Source organism: Amblyomma maculatum, chromosome 7 (assembly GCF_055883805.1).
Source record: "Amblyomma maculatum isolate TAMU_Amacu chromosome 7, ASM5588380v1, whole genome shotgun sequence".
Classification (NCBI taxonomy): Eukaryota; Metazoa; Arthropoda; class Arachnida; order Ixodida; family Ixodidae; genus Amblyomma; species Amblyomma maculatum.
This window is the reverse complement of record NC_139350.1, coordinates 121921420-121939041: the sequence shown is the minus strand read 5'-3', so window position 1 is coordinate 121939041 and position 17622 is coordinate 121921420. Positions and strand designations below refer to the sequence as shown.

The following is a 17622-nucleotide window of genomic DNA, read 5'->3' as shown; positions in this document are numbered from 1 at the left end:
TAGCTCCAGTGCACCACAGCTGGTAAGGCTGTATTAACAAGTAATAAAAAATATACAACGAAAATAAGGTTATGCCGCCAGATAACGACTGCGATCAAAGGGCTTTCCTAGTATAGTTACAAGCGCCTGGGCATAGATCTTCAATCTTAGATTTAAAATTCCATACGCCTGCATCGAAACTTGTTTACGGCTATCTATATGCTTACAATGAAGAGAACATTATCATAGGAAATGTGCAGCTATTCCAGCTTCAGTCAGTTTCCTGATCGAAAGGGAATTGAGCAACATCTCCTTTACATTAATAATAACAGACTGTTGCCGTGTTGTAGTCATGTATATATATATATATATACGACACGGATAGGATTTTACCCAAGTTAGTGGTTTTTCAGCGGTGCTTACAGTAAACAGAGGATGGTGTCTCCGGCGGGAGTGAAGTTCACGATGAACTGTATGCTGATATCCTTGATCTTGTCTTTCAGGAGCACCAGGTTCTCTAAAACAAAACAGCAACATTATAGGTACACCGAGATGTGGATATTAGTGCCATGCAGCCTTAGCGAGAAAGCTGGATTTGCAGCCCGCTGCGACCGTCATTGAAGAGGGGAGATTTTAGATGAGATTTTCGGAGCTGCGGTACACATACGAGAAGGCACATCCCTTGCACTCGACAGGCGCAGTGGATCAGGATAAGCTGGAGCACACGAGCTTTGAGCGAAGCCTATCGGCAAAAGTACTGGCGCGAGGTGGCCAGGGCTTCTCGCGCTGCGGAACCGCAGTTTAGAGGCAAGCGCGGTCACTTATCCGTATAATGTAAGCCCGTTCCGTTTTGACATGCGTCAGGCTCATCTTTTATTTCACAAAGGATAGGCTAACGTCGTAGATGTACTAATGCATATCTGCTCGCTATATAACAGTGAATGGCAGGGCTCGATATACACAAAGTCGGAATGGCTCCGTCTCGAGAGAAAACTTTCATGTTTCGTTTGTAGATAGCATGGTGCAAGCAGTCTTCTTTAGTACGCAGACCATGGCTTGGTCTAAGTGGAGATAGATAGGTTTCTGCAGATTGCGCGTTCCCGTTCCTTCCAAACAAAGCGCAGCATCATAGTATATAACTAGGAATAGGGGGCTGTCTTGATGTGTTTTGCTTGAACCTGCTGCGATTCAACTGTGGTAATATCATGGCTCAGCCTAGAGTGATATTGATCACAGCAATTTTTACGCCTCTTGTAAGGCATCTTGAACAGGGCTGGCTCCTCCCCCGCAATGGCCCCCTTCCCCTCCTGCTGAAATAAAATACACCTATAGTACTTACACGTCGTCTCCCGTCTTCGTCCGTTTTTGGTATAGCACCTTTATTAGGACTTTCGTAGCGAAACGATAATGCCGAGTAAGTGTCCTTGCAACCAACAATGAACGTCGGTCCTTCGACACAAATCCACGGAGTACACATAATTTACGGCCAGTGCACCTCAGATCCGCAGACGCCACTAGTGACTCGATGAGTCTTTAGAAGACACGTGCGTGTGAATACAAAATGTCAACACTGAAATTACCTTGTATTTGAGCGGTTTGGGTACAAATGAGCTCATTTCTAAAGTTAAACTTTCGGTCTATCTTCCATTTCTAAAAAAATAGTAGAACGCATGAGCTCTCTGGTATTGAAATTGCTACAGGGGTTAGAGGTGTATGCCCTAGACGTACCTGAGAGCAATGTTTCAGGGTCAAAATCTTCAAATTCGCTGTTCAGTAAAACCAGTGGCAAAAGACAAACTATAGCTTCAATAGATATTGCAGAAATTTTTGCTTATGCAACTAAATAGATCGAAAGCTGATGTAACATATGTGCATTTACGTACGTCGCTAAATAACATTTGTAAAAGTCCCAATTACGAACGCTAGTCCCTGTTCGAACCCCGTTATGCAGTCATGCATAAGTGGCCAGCATAAATACGTTCCACACGGCTTCATTTGTTAGTAAAAGCCCATATGCACCTTTTAACTGATAATAAGGCTATTGCTTGTCGACCACCAGTGCTTACATCTTTACTGATGTATGCACATTCTGATTGCTTCAGATTCAGGCTTCTATTTTGCTTCTTTGACTACATGGTTTCAATAGTCTCAGTTTTGTGGCGTACTTGGTCTCTGCATTTCCGACTCCTGCAAAATAAACAGCTGAGTGAAAAGCACTGCATTAAAATACGGCAATGAGGACTAAATATAATAACTGATAAATGCCGGGAAAGCTTGCCATATATTATATGAATCTCGCCTTCCCCTTTTTAAATAAGTATGCCGAACTTTGCAACGTTGAAGTTAGTCCAGGCATTAGTTCCTGGAAAAATCCGTACACATTTTCATACGTTACTTTAACTTGTTTTCAGAGATGGCTAATTGATAGTGCTGTTCACATATTGTAGAAAACTGCCCTCAATGTTACTATTCACGTGGTCACTGAGCGCCTATACCCTGATTCGTGAGCAAGTGAGCTCGCCAGGGTCGCTTCGTATATGGAGAGTGGACTGAAATACTGGAATTACAGCACTAGATGCCGTGCCTTGAGAAATTCGGCGCTCGGCCAAGCCATTGTTTTTTTTTTATTTCACGTTGTTCGTATTGCGTATATACCGTGATTTGAGCTGGCCTACTATTTTTTCTGCCTCGCTATGAGTTAGAAAAGGAAGCGTTGTGGGCGTTTCAAAACAATGTTTCGCATGCTTCGACTCAGCACGTTTGTTGCCAAGGTTGCCTTTATTTCAAGCAGTGGAACAACTCGTTAAATCAGGGAAGGGCGTGCTTCGTATCAGCTTATAGAAAGATCCATGTAGAAAGGGGAACTGTAGCATTCAGGCAAACGATTACCTTCCTTTGCGGGGGAAACCTATAGCACAGACAGTGGGAACACTTCTTTGAGAGCCCTTTTCAAGAGCAGCGATATGTGTGGTAGAGAGTGTGGTGCGATAAACTGAATTAGAAGAACGGGACTCACTAGTAAGCATCATGGAGTGAAGTAGTAGGAAGTGGCCCATGATAAACCAGATGACACTGAGAGCGCGGAGGCCCACAACACACGCCATCTCACCACGCTCGTCGTCCGTGCACAATAGGCGCCGCGCGTTGCTGGGAGCCGAGAAGGATCGAAACAGGTCGCCTATCCAGCTTCCCTGCTTCTCTACATGAGAAAGAAGATTTAGTCAGTAATGATCAGGCGATCGGTCGGAGGAGCAGGCCTGATAGCCTGCTACTTCACAATGACAAAAAAAAGAAAGAAAATGTGGTTGACAGCGTCAGGAGCATGCGAAGAAGTCGAAAGCAAAGGTTGTGCAATACTAAAAGCTGGCGGTCCTTGTCAAAGAGTATGTATACAAAGAAGTCACCGTATGTAAGCGGTAGGCACGACGACAATAGAAACATATGTGCTGCTCGCTATTATGATTTATTCCATGCACTCTATTTATTCTGCATTACATAAGCTTGATGAACACGGAAGGTTGATATGACATTTTCTCTTCCGGCTAGAATGCTTACAGCCTGAAGACTGAAGCCCACTCATGGCAGTAGCAGCGGTAGCAGCTCTTCGCTCACAGCAGTCACAAAATGAACGGGTCAAGCCATTGCTATTTGCTGCAAGTGCCGGCTAACCACTTCAAAAATGCGGCCCATGGCTCCTATAGAACGAGTCAGCGATGATTGGTGTTGGTCGGATATTTAGGGGAGTCTCCCAAGGTGGAGTAAATTTAAAAGTCCACCTTATTCCAAGCGTAGCCATTGAGTGGATGTGAATGAGTATAGTTAACAAATCTGCTCCACCTTGGGGAATTCCCCTAAATATCCGACTAACACCATTCCTACTTTGAGTTTTGAGTTATTGAGAAATTCGCTCTCGCCCCGCCATCTGTTCTGCCAACCGTACTGGCTAGTTCAGTTTGTGGAGCGACTGCTCCAGAAAGGCGCTGGTTCCGGGTTCTATCCACGAACCAGGATGAAATTTTTCTTTAACTACGATATTTCTTAGAAAACTGCATACTTTTTTGTGTAGTTGTATGGCTGCGAATGGGGGGATGTCAGTGAGTAATTACTCCCTTATTGAAAAGGATTGGTATTTTGGCTGGCGATCTAAAGAATTTGTGGACTCCACAGAATTTTATCAAATGGAAGAATGTTCTATATAGCAACGCCAATAAAACTGACCTGACTAGAAATGTAAATGTGCACGATTCATTTATTTTTATGTTGGGCAAATCGCGTATAGCGGACGCATTATTTAGAAGGTCCTAAAAGGAAAAAAAATACGCAAACCTTGCTTAACTGTGCTAAAATAGTAAGCAGAGCAAAAGAGGCGGTAAATTTCGCTCGACCCGCGCCCTTCCTTCGTCTCTGTGCGGCAGCCTCTCGGCGAGTGACGTCCACTGGATGATCGGATTCGGCCTGTCGTCTCCGCAACCTCTGAGACGCAGACATGTCACTAGTCGTCTCACCTGGATCGTCCACAATGACCTCGGTTCAAGGTCAAACACGCGCACACGGTGAAGTCGTTACGGAGGGTAGTAGTAAAGACTTTCGCTTTTAAACGAAACCAGCTTTACATTTATTTTAGCACTGCAACTATATTGAAGGCTACGGCGGACCCAGGTAAGGGGCAGGATGCTTCAATTAGTTATCTGAATACCTAAATACGGCTATTAACTTTGCAGAATTGGATCTCATCTTCAAAATAATATAGCCACAAAAGAAAACAAAAAAAAAATGTTGCCCACGTTACAAGGTCCACAATTGTCAGCCTGATCGGCGGCTTTTCACCATAATACAGCGCCAAGCAAGAGCGCTTGGCATATATCGATCCGCCCCGCCTTTTCGATGCCAGATTGCGAACGCACTGGCTGCGCACGCAAGGAAACCAGCGAAGTTGAGATGAACTGAAATTGATTACGAATTAACCACTTCATCTGGCTCTCAAGTTATGCCGGCAGTGACGATATCTCTGGGTGGAGCGATCTACGTCTCACAGGCGAGCCAGCGCTGTAATACGTTTTAAAGTCGCCTATTATGGGGACATTTGTCGACCGTGTAACGTAACACGCGCTAACATTTCGTTAAATAATTTCTTTTCTCGGCGATACTATTTAAAGGAAGATCTCTAATTCTGAGATACAACATTCGCTTAAACTAGAAACTTAAAATTTAATAATTGTTAATTAGCGAACTAATTGAATCGCTCTGCCTCTTCTCCGATGTCCGCGATAACCTCCAATAAGGCCGCAAGGTTAAACTACATCTAAAGCCTGTTACCTTAAAAAAAATTGGACTTTCTAAAAAAAAGAATCAGCGGGCATAGTGGTCATTTCGGCACGATGGTGTTTTCTAAGCCAAATCACAGAGCTCCACTATTTCTGTATTTCCGACTGCTAAAATGAGGCTGAGAAGGTGGGAAGCAACAGCAGTGAACATTTGCTTAGCTTCAAAGCAGCGCAGCCGCAGCGTGCTTTATTCGATCAGGCCACCGAAGTCACGACTCATTGTATCGCAGTGTCTAGCACTCCACCATTTACACGATCGCCCTTATATAAATGCTTGCACTAGATGTTAATAGGCTGTGCCATAAGTGATCGCATTTGGGTAAGTTTAAGGCCGTCCTTAAGCAAAAGTAATTGGGCTTTCCGCGTTATTTGACTTATTATGTACATTAAGCTTAGTGATGCAGTTCTGTTCGTCGGGCACCTGCACGTCACCTCGAGATTTAAGGGTCATGGAGGGCGGAATTCCAATCACCCCCTGTCATCTAAAATCCGAAACTGTAGTTGGCATTGCCTGCCATCTTGACCATGAATGCACGGACTGTTTTTTTTTTTTAGGGGGGGGGGGGGGGGGGGGGGTTACGATACCACATGGTCTAGTGGTGTCCAAGAACCCAAGAAACAGTCCTCGCATTACCATGTCACCTGCCAACCGCCACATGCCAGGGCCATGCCTGTGATTTTTGCTCACAATACCGACGCTGAATTTTTTTTTGAGAACAGGGCCTTCAGCAGTATCACGTTAAAATATTGAGGGGGGGGGGGGGGGGGTGACACTTAAGTTGCGTCTTTAAGTGTGAATGGCTTTACAATGGCCAGCTGGCACAATTTGCAGGAATTGAGTTTTAGAATAGCTTACCGCCATGGATAAAATAATCACACGACACTCGCAAAGCAATAAAAACTTCAGTTATGAAATGTGTTCGACCAATGTGACGATCGTTTTATCTTTTTGTTCTTTTCCGTGTGCGACTTTGTCTTTGTTTTGGTTGTATTTTCTTGAGTGTTCGGTAAAACACACTTTAGTTTATTTCGTCTTGACAACATGTTGTGTTTTGGTCTTTCACCGGTATTACTGTACTGTCATTTCAAGCAAACACTGCTTTTTTGCCTATATGAATTTTTTGTTTTCCAATACCGCAATATTCTCTGGCTGTGGGTTTAAAAGCTTTATGTTAATTTGTATGGCAGAAGAAAAAATAAAAATGAAATGAATGATGCCCTTGACAGCGGTAACGGCTCCCGTCCGCGGCTACACTTGCGGATCCTCGCTCGAGTTCATGCGCTTTGTCGCACGGTTATCACTAATCCTTTATTTCGTGCCTCTGTTATCTCACAAAGATTCCTTAGTATGAAATCTAAAGGTACGATATTGTGTGGAGCATCACCTCGCGTACATATAAACTCCCGCTTAACAGAGCTGTTTGAACGTGCCTGCTTGGTCCAGGGGTACAATGTCAGACTCGGAATTCAAGGGTCCTCAAGAATTTTGTTCCCCTCTCCCTCCTATATAAATTAATAAGCCCGAGTCAGCAGCTCGTGCAAACTCACCTGACGATGCACAACCCTGAGACTAATCAGTTACGGGCCGTGTCAGCGGCCGGCTACACTGACGCCGACAACGCTGGCACTGGATTTTCTCGAGAATGGGGATTTGAACGCTTTCGCGTTGAACGGTTACAGCTGCCAAATAAAATATAAATTAACCACGCGACAGCTGAAGAAGAAGAAATTAAACCGCAAGAAGAGGGGACCCGAGGACAACGCATCCCCCATAATGGCAAAAATATAAATAAAGGCCTATGTCATAATGCCTTTGGGTCCACTTTGAAAAAAATGATTGCTTTGTCGATGAACGCCAAAGATGGTGGAATAATTAAGTGCCGCATTTTTCCAGTAAAATATATATCCATTAGAACTAAAGTTGTCTAACGACGCCAAAATCTAGCCTGCTTTTAAACCTTTTGTAATGGGCATACATATCGATGGAAAGGGGGTCACGGGAACGGAGAGGAGTGCTTATACGAGCGCTTATGAATATCTTTACCAACTCCAGACTAACTCCGAAATGTGCTTAGGTGAGAGCGCCACCCTCTATAGCGGCGGACATTCCACGACCGCCATCCTCCTATGGAAGAGGGAGATGCTGGTGAACACTCTCAAAGCTCGCCAACAGGCAACAATAATACCCAAAAATGTAGTAGTTTGGACAGCCGTCGATGTATCTCACTTGGTAAGGGCACCTCACGCGATATTCGGGGGTTGTGGGTCCGGTTCCTACTATCGGCGCCTTGTTTTCCCTTCTGCTTTGTATTTATGTTTCACCCTAGAGAGATTACAGTACTAATTTAGACAAAATCCCCTACGCTCTTCCCGGCCCCGGCAACTGGCGTCTTCTTTTCTTCGTATATCATGACGAGCGCATATATATATATATATATATATATATATATATATATATATATATATATATATATATATATATATATATATATATATATATATATATATAAAAGTGAAAAATTGCTTCATACTGTTTCCAAGTTTATTTGTAGTCGACGTTTCGGCAGGAGCCCTGCCGAAACGTCGACTACAAATAAACTTGGAAACAGTATGAAGCAATTTTTCACTTTTATGTAACCTCTAGCAACCAAGTACGTCTATTTACTTATGCTATATATATATATATATATATATATATATATATATATATATATATATATATATATATATATATATATATATATATATATATATATATATATATATATATATATATAATGTGTGTGTGTGTGTGTTTAAGCTTGAACGCTTGAACACATCTGTGATTAGTTAGTACGGGCGTGGTGTTAACTGTTTTTTTTTGGTAGACCTGAATTTTCGAAGCCCTTCGATGATCTTTTAGCAATATTTTCATACGTCTTTTTGTGAATTTCTCAGATCCATGGTTAGATCAAGAAAGCCTGCACGGTTATACTAGCGCCCAGTATCTTATTCCGGTCACTTTCCTTATCCGACACATATCTCCAGATGCCGACGTAGCTCCTATTTTGATAATACTTCTATCTGAATGAGTGAATAGGTACTGCAGGCGTAATTTCTCCCGTCCGTTACTTAGCCATTATTGACCTTCATAGGCAATGCAGTTGGATTCTGCAAAACCAATGACACGCAAGGAGATGTTTTTAAACATAAGATGATTTTAGCTCCGGTTGTCGACGGGGATCTGGTGACGTTGAGGGAGAACGGGTGGAGAACAAGAGGCCGATGAAGGCGACCCGAAAGGAGAGCAGGAATGTGAGCCTAAACAAACTACTGCGGGTCACTCCATGGTGCATACATGTTGCCATAGCCACTAGAGCAGGGCATGCGTCCGCAAGCTTCTTCCTATCTGTGGTAGGCGAAACGAACGCGTGGCGCAGATTCTACGCCCTCTCTTGGAGTCCAAGCAGGGCATGTGCATTCCTGACGGCACATTCACGAGCGAGGCTACTGGGCCGCGAGAGTTGCCGTTGTTACGGGAAGCGCGCGCCGGCCAAAATACACGATGGTCTCTTAATAGGCACCGTGGATTGGTATGGCGGGTCACGAGCTCTCATTTTTTGACATGATCCCAGCTTGACGTTGGCGCTAATCTGTAGTTACGCGGGTGCATTGAAACGAGGTTCACAATTGCCACCATATGAACCAGCGCACAGTGCGGTGAGCTGCGAGGTGCGTCATTCGCCCTAGACCCATTTAAGAATTGTGGCTATAGCATCCTATAGTACCACCTACAACCCATATGCTTCCCAGTAATGAACCCATTTCATTCTTATATCTACTATAAAGTACGCGAAAGGCAGTTTTTTTATACTTGCTTTCAAAATTTAGTTGGCTTGCGTAGCATAGGTTGTCCGCTCGACGCCTCCGCGCATGTTTTGTCTTATTATCTACTGGGCATGTCTTGTAAAAACATAGGTACGCTGTAATGTATTCCTTAGATATAATGTAATTCTGGTCATATGTACCTATTTGTACCCCTCTCATTTTATTGCGCTGTTTTTTTGGTTTCATGCAACTTCCCTATCTGCTCAGTCTGCTACTAGCGGAATGTTGTGTGTGCGCCGGAAGCGCTCGTGGCGGTCATCATGAGGTGGAACTGCGAGCGCAAGTGTCTCTCTAAAGGCACTCAGGCTGCGGACCTTGAATCAAAATGACATGAACTTACCGTGACCGCTGTTCTTCGTTGGCTTCAAGGTATCCAGAAGAGACAGCAGCGACCCGACAATCACGAAGAACAGGATGACTCCGAGCGCGACGCTGAAGCAAGAGAGAGCGGGGCAGGTATACCACGGACGAATACGCACGCTCTTCAGGCGCTATCACGCGTCTGAAGTCTTTCATTAGCTATAACGTCTAGTCACACTTGAATAATGCAGAAAAATTCTAGGGGCATAGCATAACCATACACTTCTAGTCACCATTAAAGACCGCGGAATAATTCTAAGGGCATAACATAACCACTCTCTTCTAGTCACCTGTAAAGAGTGCCACTCCTTTCTAGTCGCCTTTGAAGAGTTTGGAATAATTCTAGGGGCATAGTATAACCATATAATTCCAGCCACCATTGCAGAGCGCGGAATAATTCTAGGGGCATAACATAACCTGTCCCTTCTAGTCACCTTTGAAGAGTGCGGAATAATTCTAGGGGCATCGCATAAATGTAATCTTCTAGTCGCCCTTAAAAAGTGCGGCATAATTCTAGGGGTATGGAATAACCATATCCAAGGTCGGTATTTAAGAGAAAACTTATTCAACCGCGCTCTTTGCATGACTTCAGGTAGCGAGAGTTCCACACATAATGCGCCTCAATTAAACTGTTATTCTTGGCAGTGAAAAAAAAAAAAAAAGACAGAATTGACTTGACTTTTAATAATTTTTCCCTGTTTGCGGTTAGAGTGGCAAGCATCTAGAACAGTATGAGAAGGAAAATGCAACCGTCCTTCAGCAAGACGTGAACCTGTCACCACGCGATACCTGCAGTGTCAATGATTTTTTTTTTTTTTTGATAGCCTTCGAGAGGGTCTTGGACCTCAAAATAAAACAGCCCGATTGGAGGACCTTTGCGGGCGGAATAAAGTCGTCTTAACACTAGCAAATGTGGTGAGCATTTTCTAGAAACTGTTCCATTAAGTTTCTGGAAAGCCTTTAAAGCCTCGTGTGAAAGCTTAAAAGCAAATGCAGAGGTTACGCGAAATCTCTTGATGTCCTGCAGTGAGTCCTGAGTAACCAAGAAACACTACTACCCCCATTCAACTATGCACTACAGAAGAGTAACAACGGCAAAAAAGCAATATGAGTTTGTTGAAAAGAACATTATTAAGAATTATGTATATTTTTTTACAAAAAAAGGTGAGCGATTATCACTGAGCTGCCCTCTGGAAACGATGCCCAACCCTGATTTCATTTTTCTGAAAACAACCATACTCTTCCGAATTCGCATGTTTCGCTTTCAATGTAAATAAGCCCTCATTGATGAAAAAACATTTTCAAAGACCCAGCACTCCTTTCTCTTTTTCTGTTTGTCTTTGTCTTGTCTTTATTTTTTTTTTTTTTTTTTGCAGGAAATCACTTCTCCCTGCGGGTGATTTTAGCATCTTGTTATTTTTATCTTTACAGGAGCGCTTCCCAATGTGTCCTTTTAAAGTGTGTTCCAAATTACTATTCTCACGATGTGAAAAGGAAATAACGGTTGAGAGGGTCAACGTTTCGACAAGGGAACGTGTCTTCATTTGGGCGATGATTTATAAGTAGCATGGGACATGCTATGATTTTTATGCGACACGTTTTGAAGTTACGTGTACTACTGCACATTTTGTTTGCAATGAGTGGAAGGCGAGGAGCATGTAACATTGTCTGGGCTGTTTAAATGACATTTCTCTGCGGCCACAACAATAGGGTGAAAACCTACCTGCTTTCAAAGCATTTCAGATTGGCGCAACTGCGCGCTTCCTCCAGCCTTCTCTTTCTTTTCAGGTTAGTTTCTAATCGCATGCTTGCACAAAACGTACACTCGTTACCTAGTTGTTCTGCATTTTTCTTCAAACTTTACGCCTTCTTAGCACCAGTAGTACAGTATATAAGCACGATGCCGTTCGTTTTGTTTGCAAGCAGTTCCCGCGTGGCAGAATCGAATCCTGGCGCAAAAGGCGACCTTCTTTTAAATGTGTTTGTGCACTTGAAGGATGTATGGTTGTATGCTTACGCGGTTAGTTGGTCTGACAGAACGCTCGGATAGCGTTTCCTAAAATACGTTTATCTTTGGTTACCAATAACCGTTCTCTTATCAATTTTATCTTTTTCTGCTATGTTGCAACCACCATAACTTATACTACGACCAAATAATAGCTGAAGTGCTTCGTACTCGCCTGTCTTCTCCAAAAGTCATGCACAAAAGAGATGACCGGCGTACTTAAGCTATTTGTGTGCGAAATGATTATCAGTGATTTACTTGTGCGGCAGATGTATATTTACAGGGAACAAAGCTCTTATAAAATTACGAAAAGTAATTAGTGGAAAAAGGTAAGGCTAGATTCATTATTATTGCTATTTACAATTGCTATTTAACGCATCAGCCGCCAGAACATTGATGTCGTTATTTGCAGAATCATATCGAGACGTATGCCACTGGCCGAATTATTCGATTTTCAACCTTTATTACCTTGCGAGTTCTATACACAGTGAAGCTGTCAAGCAATTTAAGATAATACATGTCTTTGTCCATGCAGCATGGTAACATTTTTATATTCAGAACACATCGGAGGTCTGGAATTGGAGGCCGCTCTAAAATTGAAAGCCAATTCTAGAGCTTCTTCTCGGAAATCTATGAACGCAGTCTCAGTGAGAAGAAGTGAACGAAATATAAAGTAACAACCACTTTCAGCACGCATGCAACTTCGAACTCTGGCGTTGCACGTGTGAATCAGTTCAACACATCGTACGATATGTGCGTTTATCGCGTGCTGTAGCTTCCACGGCCGTCATGCGTGATTGAAAAGAGTCTTCCATCGTTGATTTCAGAATGATTTCAGATTGTACGATGTAGGATATAACAGCCATCGACTGGCGGCGCAGTGCCAGTATTTTGTTCATTTATTCAGAAATATACTGCCAGACTGAGTACCAGGCTTTAGCAGATTGTACTTAGATGGAGTGCACAAAGAGAACATTTTGGTACGACGTTTAAGGAGGTTGCTGGGAAAAACGTCGTGGATACAGTAAACGGCGACATTTGTCACTTCGCAAATGCACATGCGGTGAACTGGCGTTGACCGGTTAGATAGAATAGAAAAAAAGAGAAATGTGGAAAAATTCAAGCGGTAAATAGATACAGAAAAAGCAACGCCCAGATCGAAAAAACGCATGTCGTAAATTGCAGGGGGGCCGACTTGTATTTATGTTCTTGGCCGTTGTTTGGTGTTCAGCGTTGTGTCCCCTGCTCTGACAAGCACGAATTGAGTTCCGGCAGGTAACAGCACAAAATCCTTTTTTTTTCACCTTGTTTCCGTGTGTTTCGGCGTAGCACCTGTGTAAAGTTTTCTGAAGGCTACGTGGCAAACGCTCCTACTTTCTGTTTTAGTTTCGTTGCCAAAAGTACACAAACGTCATCCATGTTGAATCCGGAAAAAGAGATGCCGTATGCTGTAGAGGTCAAACGAGTGGGGCTTGGAGGTACTCAGTTGCCGAATTTAAAGAAAATATCGCCGAATGAACGAATCACTTGTAATTCCCGCTCTGGTTGCGTAATGGACATTGCTGTAGGCCATATACCTTTCCTCTTAAGTGGAGATGATACGGTCCTCACCTGATTCAAAACGTTGCATAAAGCGATATAGCTCCGCAGAGAAGAACTGACAGCTGTGATTATCCTGCATTATTCTTTGTTAAATGCTTACACGGCAGTCCACCAAGGTGCAACATATTTGTACGAAGGTAATTAATACTCCAACCACAGTTATAATACTAAAGATGAATAACCTACAGTTGCCGCTAATCCTGGATGAGGAAGAATTTTTTTTTCAACTAAAAATTTTTGTGGAAGTTTGATAGCTTTCTCTGGTAGCCGTACGGCTGTGCTTGGGATGGACGTTAATAACTGATTATTCTCTTATACACCCATATATATATATATATATATATATATATATATATATATATATATATATATATATATATATATATATATATATATATAGATATATATATATATATATATATATATATATATATATATATATATATATATATATATATATATATATATATATATATATATTATTGTGACGAGTGCGATATCTGCTTAGAGTAGCTTGATGAAGTGGTGTAAAAAACAAGAAAATAAAGAGCCCATAGAGAAATAAGCGCGGTAACTGGACTTGTCACGCCAAGTAAAGGAAACTGGAGAAATACGGCAATAATAGGTTCTTGATCGTAAGGTGTAAGCTTGGGTGAGAATGCATACTTCGCAGGTAAGCGCATTCATATTTCCAATACCTTTTTTTTTTTGTTAATACCAGCTTCATTAGCGCTAGCATAGAAGAAACGACGTCATGCAGCGCCCATTTCTGCATGATTTGGGAAGTGCATAGCAACACTTTGTGTGAAATTACTGCTTCTTTCAGTAACCTCAACGAATGCAAAAAAGCGAGGCCTCCATTATTCAAAATTGACTTAATGTAGGTTTATCACAATATTCCGCGTACAGGAGCGAACTTCCGCCTTAGTATTGCGCGTCTTGATTATTAACCTTTTCTTCTCGTGTTCGTGGTAATACATTCCGGGCATACGAAAAAAAAAACCCATAATTCTAAACAGTGTCCGTCTGGAATAAAGCCCCTGAGAGAAAGCACAACTGGCCGAGCAACGAAAGATCATAGACTAACTCAAAGATGCCTTCTCAATGCTGCATGAGCCACTGCAGATAAATCAATGCAATTAAGTAAGTGGCCCAAGCATATAGTGAGTGTGGGTGCTTGCTAACCACAAAAAGGTGCAGACGTGAAGGCTGCAATCGAACGACCGTATTCAGTCCCGGAAATGGAAGTATTCTCGCGTGTGACACAGAAAAGCAGTCTTTTATCTTTTTCAGAAGGAGTACACAAATGAATGATTTCTTTATAGGTCCACATCAACGAAATTGTACGCTCCATGAAAGGAATGTTTTCTAGCCGCACTTCAAGAGAGACGACTTAAAACAAAATATGGGATTCTCAAAGAGCAAGTATTTGAAGGATCGCTAGAAAAAAACCGAGGTTTTTTCATACCGAAGCCTAAAAAAAGGGCTACTATTAGCAAGATCCGGAAATGACGCAGAAAGGGACGCTATCGGACTTATAGCCGTTGCAGCTGTTGCATTTTGGCGACTTTCCGCTGCTTGTAAAAACCTCTCTAAGCGGCCACGCGTTATATTCGGGTATTCTAAGAGACGCGCCAATATACACCATGGTTAACGAACGTCAACCGCCAACCTAAGCTCAAATTTGATGTGCCATGTTTTCCATACTGTTGAAACGTGGGTTACATGCGCCTCCTATCCAGCCGCGCGCGCTCGTGAACTGGACCGCTATTCCGGCATGTCATGATATTAGCGTTGGCAATTATACTACACTTCAAATACTAAAAACATATGCCGCCTCCAAGCTACGATTCAGCCTCCAGAGTTTCACTTCACGCCTTCCAGAACTGGCCAGCCTTAGGAATGTTTCTCATGTGCCAGTTTCTGTAATATCCAGTAAGTTCACTATCTCCGCAATACACCGCTAGCTGCACACTTCGTCTGCTGCACTGTTTTTAAAATACCGCTCCGAACTGCAAAACTACTGTCATAAAAAGCGTAAAACCTTTCTGCGCATAATTTATTGACTCATAGCTTACTTTGAGAAGAATTGTAGCCCGAGTTAAATTTGGTTGCAATTGGCATTTGCGCAATAGACCTGTATTTATTAACGCCGTAATATTGAGCTCTAATTTGTTTTATTCGTTCCGAGCCATTACTGTTGGCCAATGTAATCGGCTGCAAACGCCTTCCTGCTGCTGTAATTAGTCGCACTAATCTAGCACACTTCAAGGCGTTTGCTGAGGAATATCATCTGCATGCTGTAACTGTCCCCAGCTCATGTAATACCCCAACCGGTAATTAGAGGTATCAATAACTAAATGAACGCATATAAAGAGATAAACAGGCTTTAAAGATTATTCTTTTGGGCTTTTCATCTGCATATTATACACTATTCATGACACATGTTTCAGTTATGAACGAACACAACTCAAGTAAATGTTGCATCTCGAGCACAGCCCTGGAATTATTGCAGCACACAATAACTTAAGCCGACGAAATACGAAGCAAAAATGGACACGACGCTTTTGCCTTTCATCCGTGCATTACTTTGCGCACAGCTATTCGTATTTCTTTAAAGAACTGGTGCGCAAACAAATAATTCCTGAAGGCAGCCAAATGGCTATTATTCCTTCTCGACACTGCCTGCTGCTTCAGAGGCAGTGTATTAGTATAACGACCGCGAGCATATCGATATGCAGTTAATGTTTGAAATGATGCGTCATAAAGTGGCAATGGTACATATGCTTCATTATGACCATATAGCTTGAATGTGCTACGGAATCGTCATGCACGCGCGTACGAAATGTTTGGAGCGAATGTTTACACAAAAGGTTTCCCGAAAGCATGTTGAGCCGCAGGTGGTCCAGAGGTCGTAGAAAACATCCGGTCTAACGCCGGTTACCTGCGCTTGGGGAGGGTGGCACGTTCAGCGTGAACATTCCAACGGCTCGGAAGGGCTTGCATGAGCGCTGCGACAGCCATATTTACTGAAGTATCTGCCCCCCCGCCCCTCCCCCCCTCCCGCTGTATTATAAATTTAGCTAATATGCGCAGCACCCCATTTAAAGAAGCCTTGCCAGGGAATGTTGTGAGCTCAGTGCTGTCTGAGCTTAAAACACTACTTGAGTGAAAAATGTTTTTCTCGCCTCCCGTTTCGAGCTACGAGATAAAATAGCATCGATTAATCACTTGTGTGCGTTCTTTTCGGTGATTCATTGTAGAAAGTGGAGGTCAAAAGAAGCGGGGACACAAGAGATGGCGCATAGAAGACAGGACAAGCGCTGAAATGCGCTGCCACTACTTACTACGGGCAAAATTTTATTCCTTGCTTTCCTTCAAGTTTCCACAAGTCAATGTGTCCTTTCTCCAAGTTTTATTTTGTGGAAGCACTTTAGTCGTGCTTTTCTAAAAACCCAGGTTCCGAAGTCGACGACTGCAGCGGTATCTCGATTTCTTGTGAGGGTCTTTAGAATACACTTGAAAGTTGTTCAAAGCGGCGAAATGTATATTTATCGCCACCAAACTTTTTAATTCGTTGGCAAGGTGAAAACGTTGGCCTAATGGACGGTTATTGCTGCTACTCTTTGGAGGCCATACTTACAGTGCCGCGAAGAAAGACGGAGTCCAGTCGATTGCTTCCACTTCCTCGCGAGTTTTGCAGGCGGTCACTTGCACTGATATGGTCATATTCGTGAAGGTTTTCACGATTGGTGTAACTGTATAGACAAATGAAATGATTTTAACCTGTTAATTGTAACCTGTCATTAGCAAATAAAAAAAAAAATCTTCGGCCCTAATTTTTACTAAAACGCTAACTCTCCATAGAGAACAACGCTGCTCAAAGCCGCCCATTGAGGCAGCAGCTGTGCCTGTTACTGTGCTGTGTAACTTAGCTTCATGTCCCAAAAATAAAAGTAGCGTAACGGATTTTCCATGCATAAACACGAAAACCTAACAAAACCAAAGCTGTACTTTTTTTCTCCCAGTTAGTCATGCTAAAATGTTTTTATCTGCTGGTGTATACCTGGCTACTTAGCGTATTTACCATTACGGCATAATAAACTAGTGCAGAAGCATGTTTTCTCTCCTATATGAAGCGCTGTCGTGTCAACAACAAAATCATTTTGACAACATAATCAGTACGGCAGTCGTAAACTGCACGGCAAAGGCTATTGCCGCATCCTTGCACTGAACTCGGTCCCCATTTACAAGAAACCTTCCGAAGTTAATTAGTTCATACAAATAGCAAGCTGGCCTCCACGGAATCACGTCATCCTTCCATGATTGGCTCAAACGAACTTCGGGTTCGTTTGAGCCGTACGTATAGCTACATCGGTAGTGTTTTTTTTTTTTTGCACTTTACGTCGGGTAGCTTGATGTGCTCGTCTAATCTAGAACGTAATTGTGACATTATCAGTGTTTACGGAGCCGACGCTAATCTGA

The 17622-nt window shown here is 42.7% G+C and overlaps 1 protein-coding gene across 1 annotated transcript in view; it reads right to left on the bottom strand.

The window, feature by feature from the left end:
• The window catches only part of LOC146184584 (O-acyltransferase like protein-like), a 59775-nt gene that overhangs the window by 35011 nt on the left and 7142 nt on the right, over nt 1–17622 (bottom strand). The window contains exons 4-7 of the mRNA XM_084608818.1: nt 16781–16895; nt 9511–9602; nt 2996–3178; nt 403–496 (exon numbers count right to left, since the gene is read on the bottom strand). Of these exons, the coding sequence (XP_084464944.1) occupies nt 403–496; nt 2996–3178; nt 9511–9602; nt 16781–16895 (484 nt within the window). The remainder of the gene's footprint in view (nt 1–402; nt 497–2995; nt 3179–9510; nt 9603–16780; nt 16896–17622) is intronic.